The sequence below is a fragment of the Drosophila simulans genome, chromosome 3L, assembly GCF_016746395.2.
Source record: "Drosophila simulans strain w501 chromosome 3L, Prin_Dsim_3.1, whole genome shotgun sequence".
In the NCBI taxonomy this organism is placed as follows: domain Eukaryota; kingdom Metazoa; phylum Arthropoda; class Insecta; order Diptera; family Drosophilidae; genus Drosophila; species Drosophila simulans.
In genome coordinates this window covers 12,104,161-12,118,156 of record NC_052522.2, presented here as the reverse complement: position 1 = coordinate 12,118,156, position 13,996 = coordinate 12,104,161, and the positions used below count along the sequence as shown (strand labels likewise).

Sequence of the window (13,996 nt, the reverse complement as noted above, 5' to 3'; positions counted from 1 at the left end):
TTTTTTGAAAATATCGATATCAAGTTAAGAAAAGAATATATGTTGCTAAGCTAACTAGCTTAGGATGGCAAAAATTTGTTTATAAACAGTCTATTTAAAATCAAATTTGTGATACATTCAAAGTAGCTAGGTTTTTTTTCTGCCTGTAGCCCTTCAACTTTTAATGGCTCGATATTTCGTGATGTTCCGCTGACCAACTGCCAAAGTTTAGAACGCGATTCCCTGGCCATTCCGAAATGTAAATGCCGAGCGAAAAGTGTTCCACGAATGCGTATTTTATTTTAAGTACGCATTCCAGCAAACAAAGCCATTCGATGACGGATGGCGAAGAGGCACTTAACGAGCGGGTCGAGGTCCAGAAATTAAAAGCATTCCGCCAGGCTCCTCCATTTTATTGCGGATAAAAGGTTGAATTCGAGGGCCGGGCCATAATAGCAATCGCAATCGTAAAACGGGCTGCAAGTACATACGAGTATAGTCGTGTAATATAGCAACCCATTGTGGAAACCTTGTATGAATGAGTCCGTGTATCCGGTGATGTGTAGACAAGGCATCCAGACAGCCAGTACATCGTTACAGCAATTATACAAATTTATGGACCATTATCAACATGACACAAACTTGGCCCACAATCCACACTTGGCTCCACTCGCTCCATTCAAGCGTGGAGCGATAAAAGCAGGGACATGTGCGCAAGCGGAGGAAGCAGCACCCACGGTAAGCTCGAGACTGACTCATCGAAAACTGATGGGCTGTAAATAACGTACATAGAGACTTCTTACGGGGATTCCTCTTATTGGTTTCGCTTTAACAGAATTTCACTTAGGTTTTTAGGACAGATTACTAAGCAATGAGTAGATCCAATGGGACTGCTAGTACTGGTATCCTTATCTAGTGCTCACAACAGCCTCCTTTCGCGCCGCATCCTGGAGTAGCTGGGTGTCCACCTCGTCGCCCGGCAGCTGCACGTAGCGCACCACGGAGCCACGGATGAAGCAGTTCTTGACGCTCAGCATGTGGGGGTATTTGTCCGGATCCGTGACACTGATATCCGTCAGCTTAATGTTCAGGTATTGATCCACAGAATGCAGGGTGCCACATATGCTGTTTAATTATAAACAAAGTCTTAAAAATAAATTTCCATATTTTGCCGGCATATATACGAAGTTCACCTGAGGTCGTTTTTCAACTCCACGACGACTTCCTTGCCCACTAGCGACTTGAAGAAGGAGTAAAAGAGCTGCAGATTACATAAAGCGTTAATGTTAATTCTTAAATTCACAGTAATTTCTGTTTTGTACCATTGTTATTGTTTATTGCAATTTCGACGAACGCGTTGTTCTCTTAGAGATATGAGGTATAAAAATAAAAAACTATCGATAGGTGCTTTAAAAATACATATCGATAAATTTCACGTGTGATTGTCGGTAACAATGTTTTATTAATATTTGGCTTACAAATATTACTTTTAATACATTCTATTAAAAATAAATGTATATTAAATCTTAAAATTGTGTGGCTAAAAGAAATTTAGCAGTAGCGGAAATGACATCTGTTTATTATTTCTATCTATGTGGCAACGCTTTCTCGTCGCAGTTGGTTGAGTTTCATGGACGCCAGCTTTGTACAGACAGCATTTTGGCGGGCTAAAAATCTAGTTTTGAAATAATGTATTTCGGTTAATGTATAAAGCTTTACTACGGAATTTACAGTATTCATAAAACAAGAATATATTCGCAAGCCAAATCAATGTTAGCTTAAGTTTTTGTATATTTTATTTATTACCAAGCATCAATACATCTTAAATGGATTTTCCGAAAATTCGGCAAATACAAAATTTTAAATAAATGAGGCTGCGTAAATAAATTCAAAATAAATAAATAAATATTTTTACAATTAAATAGAAAATTTAGTTTTTTTTTTAAAGAGAGGATATTACGGATACAAGACGAAGGATACAAAATAGGAAATAAAGTCAAATCATGCGAAATAAAAATATTTAATATAGCAAGCCAATCCCAACCCACTTAAGAATTGAACGCATCCGTTAATTCGATGATAAGATCCACAGAAATTTGCAAGAATTCGGTTAAGATGTATATTTTAGGGGAACAGATTAAATTGCACTTGCTAATACAATTATTGACTTTTAAATTACATTTAATAACAATTTTCTCGGGTGGTTAAAACTATTTACAAACATAAGGGGCGCATTGACCACTTTACCATTTCCCAAGGAGCTCTACATTTTTATGGTTTGCCTCTAGAGTCTAGACCAACAAAAATATGTGCTGCCCGCCCCGTTTTTCTGCGCCTTCAAATCGCCAAGAATCTTAAAATTTCAATTAGCTTAAAAAAATCACATTTGATGTATCTTGTATCTGGTTCTACGACTCCAACTTAATGCGCCGAATGCGGAAGGTGCCAACTACGCGCTACGTTTTAAAGTAACAGCAAGGACCTCGCGTCCCTTTTCGATCGGATCCTGCCACTCTAACGCTAATAAATTCGTCTCTATCCCGCGATCGCCTCGGTGCTCCCACGCCATCCCAGCCAATGGCCATCTAATGCTCCGAGCTGAAGTACGAGTTCTGCATGAGATACAGCTTGTCGATGGGGTTTATCAGGCTGTTGTTCAGGTTGGCCAGCATGTCGTGGGGATTCGAGTGGGAGTGCGAGTGCTGGTTGCCCGACGAGCTGGTGGACTGCAGCTCCAGGTTGTTCAGCGACAGCGAGTCCGCATCGTCGTCCAGCTGATCAAAGTTGCTCCCATCCAGCGAGAGGTCCGAGCTGCAGAAGCTGTCATTCGAGTTGGCCGGATAGTCTGTTGAAGAGCGAGCCATTAGTACTTGTATAAATCAAACTTCAAATCGAATCACTTACCATCCGGTGAGAAGGGCAAATTGGGATTCAGCGGTTGGCTGGCGAAAGTGCTGTCCAATCCGCCCAGATAACCAGAGCTATCTCCTCCCAGTTCCTGCTTGACGCACTTGTCCTCCTTATCGTTGGTGTCCTTATCGTCGGTGGCGCTGGAACTGCCCGTGCCACGCCCACTGCCCGATCCTCCACCGGAGCCACCATTCTGCTTAGCCTTTCGCTGAATCTTCTTCATCTTGGCGCGCTGATTCTGGAACCACACCTGGACCACACGCACCGATAGCCCGGTGTCCTTGGCCAGGGCTTCGCGCACTTTGCGACATGGCTTGGGTGACTGATCGAAGGAGGCCTTGAACTGTTTGCGCTGCTGCGAAGTGAGGATGGTGCGTGGTCGCTTAGGACCTCTTCTTCCATCCCGTGGCCTCAGCAAATCCTCCTCGTCCAGGCCAACGAATCCACAGTGCTGAGCAGCAGCGGCTGCCAGGAACATCTCCTTCTCCAGATCGTGGCGGTAGCAGAAGAGCTGGCCATCGCGTAGCATGAACTGCTCGCCCTTCTGGAGCGGCAGTCGGCAGGCGTAGCACACGAAGCAGGGCAGGTGGAAGACAAAGTTCGGTATCGGTCGCATCACCAGCTCCTGCGGCAGGATCGCATGGCAGCAGGAGGAGCACTTCACACCGAACAGCCGGTCGTAGTCCATCTTGCAATAGAGCTTCGAGTTGCGCACGTAGCAGGTGTGGTGCAGCTGCATTCCGCAGTAGCAGCAGGCCAGGCACTGCTCGTGCCAGTTGGCATCGCCCACGTTCATCAGGAATCGGTCATGAATCTTCTGGCCACAGCCCTCGCACAGCTCGAAGTTCTTCTCGCACTTGATGTGGCCCACTTCTGGGGATGAAACAAGCAAAAATGGGGGAGAAAAGTCGCGTTAGTAAGTCGCAGAATATATTTCAAGTTACTTATACACTGAGGTTTAAAATATGACAAATAGTTGTCTATATAAAAATTTATTTATAGAAAAGAGCTACCGAAATTAAAATCATCATGAAAAAATCGATTTAATACCTAAACATTTATAAACATTTTCTTGAGAACAGAAATCTTTCCAATATCCAATATTCCAATATCTTTTTAATCCTAATATTTTAGTAATTTGGTTTCAGTGTAGCTCCGCGTATTCGTTACTCCGCGTAGCCCTCCTGTGATGGGCGTACGTGGCGTATACGTGATGGCGGCACATGTCGCTGCGAAATTATCATGACATGTGCTGCCAATGGAGCAAGGAGCGCGCTGACAATCGAATCGTGTGAAAATGCTTCAACGTCTCTCTTGTTTTTCCGTTCGCTGTTTCGCACTTTCGGTGGAAAAACAGAAGGAAAACTCTTCGCTGGAAAAAATTATCTGTCGTCGGACTGCAACAGCTTGTATTGAAAGCTTATTGATGCGTAATTGAAACGTAAAGTTTTCCCTATTTGTTCGGTATTATTGAACAGCTCCCCCATTTCGATTATCAATGTATATAAACACGCCAGAAAATTACTCAATTGATATTGTATATGCCACCGAACTTAAGCTAAGTCTTAACTCCTAAACAAAGTCCCTTAAAAAATGCTAATCTCCCATTGAGGAGCTACTGGATTTCAGCTCGCCTTTCCCAAAGTAAAACGAACCTAATCCTCCCGTAGACGGAGCTCTTGAAACTGTAAACCAGTCATAAAAAGTAGTACCCGAAAAACACAACAAAAGCTGCCTGCAGTAAACATAAAAAATATATGACGACCGCCACGAAAAATGTATGGAAGCATTTGAAAAATGAGCAGCGAGTTGGGAAAGTGGAGGAAAAGTGCGAAGGGAAACTGGCAATGGAAGTGGAGTGTTATATTATATGGCTGTGGCTCAGTGGCAGAAAAATGTGCATGATTTATGGTTGGCACAATGGCCTCCCCACACACACACAGACGCCATATCTACGCGGTTGCGCCTGTGTGGGTGATATATAGTCTGGGAATAGGGAGGAAAATCCCTATGTAAGGGGCCACTAAGCCAGTGCAGCGGAAAGTTGACAATATCCTCGGGCATTTTCCTATTCGCTTCTTTTTCCTATTTTTTGGCTTGCATTTCATCCTATTGTGCAGTATCCATATCCAATCGCATTGGCGATAAAGGTTTTGTGCCTGGGCCGAGCAAAAAAACGAGAATGATTCATTTGATAAACCCCAGAGGGGCGCTGCGTTTTGAATTTGGCCGCTTGTTTTTTTTTTTAGAGCTTTGAGCATCGATATAGTGACGGGATTTCGTTTGTGTAATCTAATCGAAATTTATGGCATTTTGCTGCAGTTTTATGAATGCTTTTTTCCCCGATTTCTCTGTATTTTTTTGGCCAACAAAGGACTCCTCATTGAGTGAGTGTGTGTTTTTGGGCTTGAATGGTAAAGCCTGGGCGAAACTTGTCCAAAAATCAACAAACAACAAGCGCAAACAGTCGGAACAAGTGCGGCACACTCATGTCAAATACATAGATTAAACAGCAGATAAATCCAAAATCAACTCGACGATAAACATAGAACTAATAGAGGAAAGTGTCCTCGTCGTTATCGGCGATAAAGGGGCTTATCTGCCCGAACGCCCCTCGATTGTCGCACTATATGGTGCATTTATTGACACATTGACAGCGGGGCGGGGTTATATGGAGATAAATCGGCAGACAGCACCCAACTTCTGGCACTAATTCGGCCACTAACTGGAGTCCAGTCCACGTGCCACGCGGATTTTGGCAGCAGTTCATCGTTGACAGGCAGCTCATAATTCGACAGCTTTCATTTCGGCTGACAAACAAACAGGGTCTTTAAAACTCCTCGTCTCTATCTACACCATGGAAATGGGGTAAACAATAAGCCTTTAAATATTAATCATAAAATAAAGGTAGTAAAAAATGGCATGAACTTTAAAAACTATTCTTTATCAATGTAAGATACAGATTTGATCACTTTAAGTATAGAGACTGCAAAATATATTGACTTTTGTATTCTAAACTCAAATGTGGTATGTTTTTGAAGCTATGTGTATGCTCCAAGGGAATTTTTGTATAGTTTTGTTTCAGTGTAGCTGGATCTCAACGGAAAGTGACACGGAGCTATGCGTATGGCGCATACTTCCGCCACACAAATGCACACCTACTGGCGATTGGATGGGTGGGGGGTGTGGGTAGGACAGGAAGACGAAGTTGGAGCCGCCGCAGAAGCCAGATATGTATGCTGATACGCTCGGTGGAATACCTGACACTGAGTGTGCTCATTTCCGTGGTCTGCCCCCGAGTGCACACCACCCCCAATGGCAGCCCATTCGAAATTCCTCGACCTCTGGAAAGTGTGGGCCACCGATAGTAGTTTAGCAGTCGGCAGCCAAGTGTTTGCCGAGGAAAATGGAGCTTTGGATGCGATGGATGGAGGAGGGGTGTGTGGATTGGCGGAAACGGAAACTATTTGCTGCCATTTGGGCAATGGCAAATGGCAAATAGCAAATGGCAGAATGCGAGCATTAATAGAAATTTCATAGGCAAACGCAAAGTTGGCCGGCAAGAGAGCACAGCTATTGTGGGCGACTGAGTGGCGGATGAGGGGCACTAAAAAACCAAAAACACAATCCACTTAGCCTCGGACGAGGTCTGGTCTGCATATGCATCACACACATTGTTTGCACACTTTGCATTTCGGAGGGAAATTCGCAAAAGTTTTCCCCAGCAACACTTTCGTTGCAGCTCAGCTGAAAAGTGTTGCCTATTTTGAGGCTGTCATGCAGGCGAGTGTGTGTGTATGTGTGCCTGCATGCCAACGCATCAGTGTGTGTGTTTGTGAGTGTGTGTGGGAGAGAGGAGGCAGCGTGTGGCATGCCTTAATAGCCTTTTATTGGTCGAGCCACGCCCCTTTTTGGCCGTGCCGGGCGGATGTCAGACAGGTTCATTGTCAAAATTATTTTGTGGTCAACTTGCGTTCATACTTTTGGAAATACTTTCGCCATGCTTGCCACACATCCGCCCACTGAACTATCCACAACATGTGTGCGCCATCACAACTACAAATTCATAATTTATTGTCCTCTGTCAATATATGTATGTACGTGTTAGCCGGAAATTGTGCATTTGCTTTTGCCTGTTTTTACATAAGTGGACAATCTACCTCGGGCTATTTCAGTTGCAAAAAAGAAAATCCAACTCTTTGAAAGCTGAGTTGCAATTAAGTCCCAAGTTAAACATGGATTTATGCTAATATTGATACAACAATAATTAACAAAAGCTCTGGCAAATCTAACCAATTTTACTACAAGCTAAAAGGAAACGCCTAACAAAAAAATGTCTCTTATTTAATATGTATTTACAATTAATATGAGGGCTGATATTATTTTCTTCAAGTATTGTCTATTTATTTAATATTGTCTATTTTTTTTTTATTTTAAGTAATTTATATAAAATTTTGATTATGTTCCCTTGTACTTTAATGTAATGGATATATACGCGCATTAATACTGCCTACAGCCCCTCTCAAAGTAAGTAATCAACAAATGCTTAAAAAATATACATATATATTCAGCTTAAAGAAAAGTTGTAGGAGCAAACACCTTTTGAAATAAGCACTTCAACTTTATCCGCAAGGAAAAACAACGAATATCTATATATTTTCCCCTAGAGGAGCATTCCTTGGGCCCCGAAAAGCCGAGCACATCGCACGCAAACTGCCGGCATACTCAGGTGTGGGTGGTTGTACACAATCTGGAGCCTCGTCCGACCAACTTGGAACTTACGGAGCACCGAACCTGGACACGGATACAGATGCGGATGCGGATACAGATACGGACCCGCAGGCCGGGCACACGCAAGTATGCCAAAAACGAAAAGCGTGAAAACCCCAGAAGAGGAACGAGCAGGTAAATTTCTCGACTGCCGGTGCAAAATACTTTTGGAACATACCTGTGCGTCCGCTGCAATCGGCAGACAATTTGGATGCCGCTGCTGCCGAGGCCATTGCTGCACCACCTCCATTCCCATTGCCATTCCCGTTTCCATTGCCATTGCCATTTCCGTTTCCGTTGCCACTGCCATTTGCATTTCCGCTTCCTGTGGCCGCTGGGCCCGTCGATGTTGCTGTCGTCGCAGCGGCAGCCGCCGCAGCAGCAGCAGCAATCGCCGCAGCAACTGCTCCGCCTAATTGCGAGGTGGCTACTGAGGTGCCTGCTGCCGATGGAGCTGCCACAGCAGCGGCAGAGGCCGCGGCAACAGCAGCAGCTGTTAATGTGTTGCAGGCTGAGTGAAGGTTGTTGCTGCTGCTGCCCCCGTTGTTGTTGTTGTTGTTGTTATTGTTGTGGTTGCTGCTGCTGCTGCTGCTGAGGGGGCTGTGTCCTGTGGGCGTGGGGCAGCTGTTAATTGGCACTGGCGTGGTCGAGGCAGCGTGTTGCTGCTGGTGTTGCTGATGTTGCTGGTGGGGGTGTTGCTGCTGCTGCTGATGTTGCTGCTGCTGCTGCTGGTGCTGTTGATGCTGCCCCGTTAATGAAGCCGTTGCCGTGGGACTATTGTTGCCGGAAATGCTTGTTGGCAGATTGTTGTTGCTATTGCTGAGATGCAGGGAGTTGCCGCTGCTGGCAGTCATGCTGCCGGGATTGGGATTGTCCAGGAATCGCGCGCCGCCATGATTCTGCTGCAGCGAGTACAAGCTGCCACCGACTGGATTCAGATTCGTGGGCATTGGGTAGAACTCCAGCATCGTATACGAGTTGCCACAAAACACCGCTGTTACTTTTTTAGTTTCGAGTCTCCGTAAATGTCACATGCAACACCGCACAAGGAACACGCGACACACAAACAAGACGCTCGATTGCCTTTGCTTTAACTTTAACTACGCTTTTATTCAGTTTCAATTAGAGTTCGATTTTTGTGTTTTATACTTGCGCTGCCGAATGCGAGGACAACCAGCCGCGTTCGCTGTCAGTTGGCGTGTGATCGAACCATCAGCGAAATCAAAGCATTTCACTTTGCCCTCCCGAAAAAAAAAATATCCCAGCTGAAACGTACCCCCGCGCACTGCGCCTGCGCCTGTTTACAAAAGCAACGGAGCGTCAGAGCTGCGGAGCTGCGGAGCAACAACTGCCGCCTGGCCTGCGGCAACAACAGCAGCGCTTCGTGTTGCACGTGATGCCAGGGGTTGTATCGGTGCAAGGGTTGCAGCAACCCCCTCTCTGCCCCGGCAGTGCGCATGTCTCAAGTGATTATTAGCAGCGAGGGAAATTCTGGCAGAGAGCAAGTCCCTCGCAAATCGCTGGCCACACCTCAGCCTCGCTGCGATTGGCTGGCCATTTCCCCGGCGTCCATTTTGCCGCACGGCGCATGTGCGCAGGGGAAGTGCGGGTTTTTCTTTTCCTTTCTTTTTTTCTTTGGTTTTCTCATATTCGTAGATGTCTTGGCTTTAATGCTAGACCAAGTTGGCTTGTGGGCGGCCATCGGTGGGCGTGTGGCAGCTGCATGTTGCTGGTTGTTGCTGGTGTTGTTGCTGCTGCTGCTGCCGCTGCTGCTGATGGGGCACAAAGACATACTTGCACTTGCACTCGCGGCAACTTTGGCGTGTTTGCCGCTCGACGGCGACAATTTCCTTGAGTTGTTGCTGCTGCTGCTGTTGGCGCTTTGAGTGGCACGACTGGACCAGAATGCCAGCAACAACAAAGGCAACAAACACAGCAGCGGCAGTGGCAGCAGCAGAAAAAAACAATGGCCTTGTCTTCTTTTACGCTTTTTTGCACTTGCATTTTACTTTTTGCGGGTGAAAAAAGTTGGCGATAAACAAGATGGGAACGGGTGCTTCTCAATACCCTGGGCAGGTTATTTAAGGACCTAATTTCTCACAACAAAAGTTTTTTGAAATTTTAGATTTCTGGATAATGATTTTCCTAAATTTAATTCCATTAATGTCTTTATGTCGACTGTAAAAGTAACAATTAGGTCTGTGAGTATAGTATTATTAAAGAACTTAATAAAACTGAAGTATAATCTCTTCATGATTGATTCAAGAACGAAATCTACTGACATTATTTATTGTAGTTACTCAAAGAGATGGGACTTTTGAAAGAGTTATTAAAATAAGATTTTTATTTATTTCATTTCACTTATAAAAATTTTAAGATTTCATTAAAATTAGTTGTTTTGTATAAAGCCTGCATGCTTAAGAACATGCATGTTATGTTATGTTAATGCTTTTATATAACATTATATAAAATTCTTATTTTTATAATACTTTTATACTTAATACATTTTATTTAAATTAATAAAAGTTGCTTTTAAGCCTAATTTATTAACTTTTCAATTCTCATACTCCTTTAATTTCCAGCGATTTAAAGCGGAAGTGGCAATGTCACCCTGTATGAGCATTAAAACCCTACCGACAACTGGGAGGCAGCCCCATTTCCGGTGCCCCCAAAGAGGCCGAAACCCAACTATCCGCCCCCGCAAACACGCACACACTGATGCACAGATACTAGCACCGAGGATGAGAAAGGATGAAGGAAAGAGAAACCCGAGCGGCAAGAAGAAAAGCGGAAGCTGGAAAGACAAACCAAACATGGTGCTGTGCATAAAAGTTTGGCGCTACTTCTGGAGTCGAAGCTCGAATTCTTGGCCCCCTTTTGGGCCACCACACCATCGCCTGGCAGTAACTTCATGTTTGGGCCTCGGCTTAAGACTAGGCTTTGGCTCAGCGGGCTGCCGCCGCCCGGCGTGGAAATTGTAGACCAAGGAGTCGCCTACGCTGGATATGTGCTCTGTAGCTTAGCATGGATACCTGGGGAAGCGGACGCACGGGGAGTAGCAGTTGGCCAAGTGGGAGAGTTTTCGCCAAACTTGTTGGCATCGAGCAGCGGCACTTGTACAAGGAATCGGCATGGCTTGCTGCTTTTTCGCCCTGTTTTTCTCGCTTTCCAGTCGCTCCGGTTCACTTCACCTCTGTGGATTGTTGTTGCTGCCAGTTTGTGCAACTTTGAAAACTTTATTTACCGAATTCGACTGGCACAAAGGCCACCGAAGCAGCAGCAGCAGCAGCAATGTGCGCACTTGCTGCGGAATTATAACAAAGGCGGCGAAAAGTATCTGCTACTGCTGCTGCACGAATTTCCCTCAATCTGAAGGGAATGCTTTCCGTTTCGTATCCACAGAACACAGTCGCTGCCAAGTGTGCGCTGAATTTAAAGCAATTATTAGAAGTTTAGGACGGCAGACGACGAGATCTGAATCCAAATCGTTGGCATCAAACGGTTGCAAGGAACTAGGGAAAAAACAAAGTCGTTGGAAAAGAAATATTAAAGGTTAATATGATAAAAAACAGTATCTAATAAATTTAACAAATTTAAAACTGGTATCAAATTATTAGGGCAATTAATACAATATGGTACAATAGGTAATTCTCTGTGATAACGTAAAATGTCATCAGAGAACGCCATTCACCGATGGCCAAATACAACATTTACGGCTATTTCACGGCAATCACTCAACTTTATTCGTCCAAAGTCCACCAGTCCGAATGACTGACTTTATGACGGCAATAGACCAAAAATTCGGAGGCGTGTGCATAATTAATCCTTGGCAGTAAAAGCCATTGGACGGGGGAAATCGGTTGGAGATAAGGTTAATGGCCAGGGTCATCCCACAACTAGTATCCTGGCCACTGCTGTGGCGAAATTATGGTTTACTGGTGCCCCCCAATAAAGATAGTCACGAGTAGTTGGCTTATATAGTATATGTATACTCCCTGCCGTATCAACTAGATGGCAACAGGCAAAATTCAATTAACCTTGACAACTGGCAAACTGGCGACTGTGCGCCAAACCAAACACAAAACCCAAAACCCATCCACTAATCGTCATAATAATGATGACAACATTATGCACTCGATAAGTTCGAAGTCGGCTGACAAAGCCGACAATGGCAAAAAGTGGAAATTGTCATAAAACTCGACGGCAAACAGGATTTCCAACTGGGGATGATGATATATCAGGGCACTGGAAACAAATTTAATAAAACATCCGAAAACAAATGGCAAAGGGTAGTCGTGCTCATCGGGTTGCTTTTATTTTGGGTTTGGGTTGGCATTTAGATTCTGATTCGGGTTTGGGTTCAATGCATCCATTGTGTGCATGAACCGCTCACCTCTCCCCTGCCTCCTGCTCTCCTTTTATCAATGGCAAACGAGTGAGTTATATTGAATAACCACAAGAACAACAGCAACAACATCGAGGAGAGCACGCTCGGAAGCCTCAGGATAAATAGTTCGTCTGTGGCCCTTCAATTACCATTTGAGCATGATAAGCGCTAAAGAGGCACAGACATTGGCATTGGAAAGTGGTAAGTAGTAAGTGGTAAGTGGCCGTGCGGCAAGAAAGAAAATCCAGTCGAAGGAACCGCACAAGACTCCTTGAAAATATGCCTCAGGACCTCAAGGAAGGCAGGACCACCATCCCAGCAGCACAAGCAGCATGGGTTAGGAGTTCGGCATAGGGGTCATTAGATGGAAACATTTACTCTAACTCAACAGCTCGACTATTGGCGTCCAGTCAAGGGGAAAGCGCCCAGATGGAGCGGGTGGTGTCATTGTTTGTTTTGGCAAGGCTCGCCACTCAGGGAGGTTGGGTAGGTTCCGCAGGACCTGGTAGGACCTAGGCATATTCATAGGCATCCCAGCCACGAGAAGAACATCTCTGCAGCTGCTCAACAGACACTAAGATGCTGCGCAAACTGTCAACACCTCACGCGCCTACTACACGCGGAGAAAATATTGCAATGACTTGAATGGTATTTGGTTAAATTTTATAGCTCATAAGCAAATGGAATGTTCGGTGGATTCGTAGGGGATTTAATAGATTTAATGCACATTTTATAAGCAGGAAGATTAGGCATTAACTACAATTTAGTTTGGTTTTTTATAATGAAATGATTTCTATCTAGGTTGAATATCAACTACGTCGTTGTTAACTTCCTATAGTAGTTTGCCATACTATTTATTTAATGTGTACCCATCCCCTCCATCGAATATGAAGTGTGTAAACAATGAGCATGAGATATGCTGCACTGCACCCGCCACGAGAAAGGAGTCCCGAGTCGATGGAGGAGAGGTAGAGAGCGCGCAGAGGACACGCAGCAGGATCGACCCTGAAGTGGGCTAATTTGACGGTGCCCCGCGTGGCAAATGCAACCCCAACAATGGGTCGTCTAGTGTCCAGGCCGAAGGAAAAGTGTTAAAGGATTTATGCGCGTAATTTTGCAGATGTTTAGATTTCGCTCTCCACGCGCTGCAGCTCAAATGCACTGCGAAAAAAAGTAACTTACATAATAAGCAGTATCTTAGTACTTTTTATAATCTTCTACAGACATCTAGCAAGCTAGATAGAAGATATCTAGCCAGCCTTTATGTCCTTAAAAGCACACAAAATTGTATTAAAGAAACTCATTTTACCAGCATTGTTTTAAGCAGAACTTGAGTTTTTTTTCTCCAGTGCATCTCAGCCCAAAAACTTTGTGCCTGGTGTGCCGATCTGTGTCAACAACCTTCGCCCCCGCCCGCATTCAGATCCACATCCAGCCTCTAACCCCCGGATTCCAGTCGAGAGTTCGGGTTCGGGACTCTCTGACAGACATGTAGTCTCGCCTCACTCATAACAGGACATGCAGGACCTGAAGGACACGCTGGCATGGGGGAACTCAGGCAGGCCAAAAATGGACCTGAGACGCATAAGTCAGGGCTCAAGTGGAGTCTGGGACTGTGAAGGGGCGCAGCATGTGCTCAATTTAGTTTTGAATATCGTCTGTCTTTTCGAATAATATTCCATGTTTGTTCAATGTCAATTTTAGTGCTGTTTGATATTGCCCCACAGTCCACAGTCCAAGCTGCTCAAATCCAAATCCCTGCATAATTACCATGATGACTCCCACTGATTCTCCGTTTATTATTGGCCATTGTGGTTTATTTGTCTTTTGGATTTTGCTCGCAGGCATTGTTTATAATCGGGAATCAAACGACTGCGGAAGATGTTTATACGAAACTCTGGCTTCGTTTTAATGAGGCTGGGAATTGCGAGTGTGAGTCAGAAAACATTC

The 13,996-nt window shown here is 44.7% G+C and overlaps 2 protein-coding genes across 3 annotated transcripts; both read right to left on the bottom strand.

Annotated features, from left to right (window-relative positions):
• Positions 1-775: 775 nt before the first annotated feature.
• On the bottom strand, positions 776-1,422 carry LOC6737808 (U6 snRNA-associated Sm-like protein LSm2). Its single transcript, XM_002084600.4, has 3 exons — positions 1,302-1,422; positions 1,173-1,240; positions 776-1,104 (listed from the first exon to the last, which is right to left on the bottom strand). The coding sequence occupies exons 1-3, from the start codon at positions 1,302-1,304 to the stop codon at positions 888-890; spliced, it is 288 nt and encodes a 95-aa protein (XP_002084636.1). The 5' UTR covers positions 1,305-1,422; the 3' UTR covers positions 776-887.
• Positions 1,423-2,084: 662 nt separating this feature from the next.
• Positions 2,085-8,895, bottom strand: LOC6737807 (LIM homeobox transcription factor 1-alpha). 2 transcript variants are annotated; one of them, XM_002084599.3, is made up of 3 exons: positions 7,838-8,895; positions 2,884-3,762; positions 2,085-2,824 (listed from the first exon to the last, which is right to left on the bottom strand). In XM_002084599.3, exons 1-3 carry the CDS (start codon positions 8,625-8,627, stop codon positions 2,565-2,567), a joined length of 1,929 nt encoding a protein of 642 aa, XP_002084635.1. In that variant the 5' UTR covers positions 8,628-8,895; the 3' UTR covers positions 2,085-2,564. The 2 variants fall into 2 exon arrangements, with proteins under 2 accessions (XP_002084635.1, XP_016031590.1); XM_016171371.2 differs by having other exon boundaries at positions 2,884-3,759.
• Positions 8,896-13,996: the final 5,101 nt, after the last annotated feature.